General features: G+C 32.1%; 1 protein-coding gene across 1 annotated transcript in view; it reads left to right on the top strand.

The window, feature by feature from the left end:
- The first annotated feature begins 1692 nt into the window (after positions 1-1692).
- The window catches only part of HELRODRAFT_191819 (hypothetical protein), a 9182-nt gene continuing 8570 nt past the window's right edge, over positions 1693-2304 (top strand). Inside the window, exons 1-2 of the mRNA XM_009019666.1 lie at positions 1693-1777; positions 1958-2026. Of these exons, the coding sequence (XP_009017914.1) occupies positions 1697-1777; positions 1958-2026 (150 nt within the window). The 5' untranslated portion in view covers positions 1693-1696. The remainder of the gene's footprint in view (positions 1778-1957; positions 2027-2304) is intronic.

Below are 2304 nucleotides of genomic sequence, written 5' to 3' on the forward strand. Positions count from 1 at the left end.
ATGAATAGTAGTTAAACGAACTACAAACATATTAACGCCAAACATTCGGTAGAATTTATAGAATATTGTAAAAATTATGGTCTATTACCAACATATATATATATATATATATATATATATATATATATATATATATATATAATTTATTATTATACAAACATTTATAAAGCGCCAATTAAATCAGTATCTAAAAGGCTCTATGCAACTGGAAGCATGCACTTTAACATCCAATAGTTATAATGAATAATTAAATCAGTGTAAGTGAATTGGTGACAAGATGGTGAAATAGTTGGAGGTCCTGTTTAATCCTGCATTGCACCTTGGATTGCCATTAAGAGTTAATTACAAAGTTACCAGAACTAACTCATTATATACAAAAAAATAAAAGTATGCGATAGCAATAATCTGCTCTTATAAATACATTCACGACAGTATCCAAAAACACAATTACCAAATTGACAAAATGAACCACTTTCCAAATGAATGAATTCGCAACAACATTCGCTCACAATAATAAAAGAACCGAATAAACAAGTAAACATTCACCAAGTAAATAAGTGTACAATAATAACAAATTGCAGAAATAACGGATCAAAAAACTAGAACTGAAATGATCCTCAAATAATGAGCTCATGACGACATAAAACCAAGAAACCACAAAAATTATCAACGAAGATAATATTAACTACAAAGAAAGAAGATTTCATTTCAGTAACTTTCTAAACACTGATAAACTGGAATCAAGCTTTCTAAGATGAAACGATAAACCGCTTCTAACAGTTAAACCTCAAACGGAAAAATTTCTTTTTCCAATCTTCAATTTGGAGGTTAGAACCGTTATGAGATTCACGTTGTTCGATCAAAAATGGACAGCCCCAACATGGTTACTTTTGGCGAATGTTTGTCAATCAGGAAGAAAGGTGCACGACCAGTCAAGCACTTGAACATGACAACTGGTGTTTTAAAAACCATTCTTTTCCCTAATGTCAGCCAGTTTAACTCTTTGAGCAACGGGAAAGCGTGATTAAACATTGCTGCACCACAAGCCAATTTTGCCACAAAAAATTCTTAATTGACCGGATAATTGCGATTGATTTACGAGGTAGAGCGTAAAAACATTGATGCAGAAGTCCACACGTGAATGAATGAAAGCATGCAATAAGCACTCATAATTTCTCATTTAGTGGTCTTCTAATAAATTTCGGTTTAAGTAACTGTACAGTGCAGGAATTTTTGAAAGCATTGTCAATTTAGAATTAAACACAGCACCCAAATTCACTGCTTTTGACCAAATTTTATATTTATGTCGTCTATAACAACTTAATCTGTTTCATCATAGAGAGCTGATGTATGACGATAATGAATCGAATTTCAATTAACCCGCAACAAGTCTTGCTGTGGTATTCAGAACAGACTGCAACTCGTCACGAAGGAATAAGCCGACACGAAACATAATCGCATTGCAGTAATCAATTCTTCCACAGATAAAATTACAAACGAGTGTTTTTGTTGTCTCAGCTATCAAATAACGTCTGATTGATCTTATTCTGCTGAGTTGCTACACATGAATCAACGTATCAACGTATCGTCTTTATAACCGGTGGCAATCTCTTTGAAATCGAATCCGGTTACTGCACCACCGTCATTTTTGTCTTTTATACAAATAGATTTATTTATTAATTTTATCACAATAGGAATGGCAATAACAACCGCACGCATCAACAACAGCCTGCATTACGTCATAGGGCAGCCAGTGTATCATGATATTCTCGGCAAAGTCAGTTTCTAAAAAATTTCTATCTTTTCTATTTCACCTAATTCCATTTTATCTCACCTCATCTCATTCCATTGCACCTCGTTTCATTTCATCTCATTTCATTCCATCTTATTTCTGTTTTTGATAATCGCTGTTTTATCTCCTCGTTTTAATAGTTTTGATCTTTATATATATTGACAGCTTTGGTTTACCACGAGGCAAAATACTTCCGAGTGCCAAACAAATTTTGAACTTGAAGAGGAGTTGAGGGTTTATACAATTTTTTTTATAATCTATTCAATTTAACTTTAAATTTTTTTTTAAATTGTCATTTCATTTCGTATTTTTCTATCTCAACATGACTCATTGCAAGAAAATAAAAAGTAGTCATTAGTCAGTAGTCATCATGACATCAGATCTCAAACGAGATTTTTTTTCTATATAATTAAATTAACACGCGTAAAATATAAACAACAATCTACAAAAATGTGACTTCCTGTTTGTTTGAAATATCCCAACTAACATTATTTACATAGAAGTGCATGAAA

The sequence above is a fragment of the Helobdella robusta genome (assembly GCF_000326865.2).
Source record: "Helobdella robusta unplaced genomic scaffold HELROscaffold_25, whole genome shotgun sequence".
NCBI classification, from domain to species: Eukaryota; Metazoa; Annelida; class Clitellata; order Rhynchobdellida; family Glossiphoniidae; genus Helobdella; species Helobdella robusta.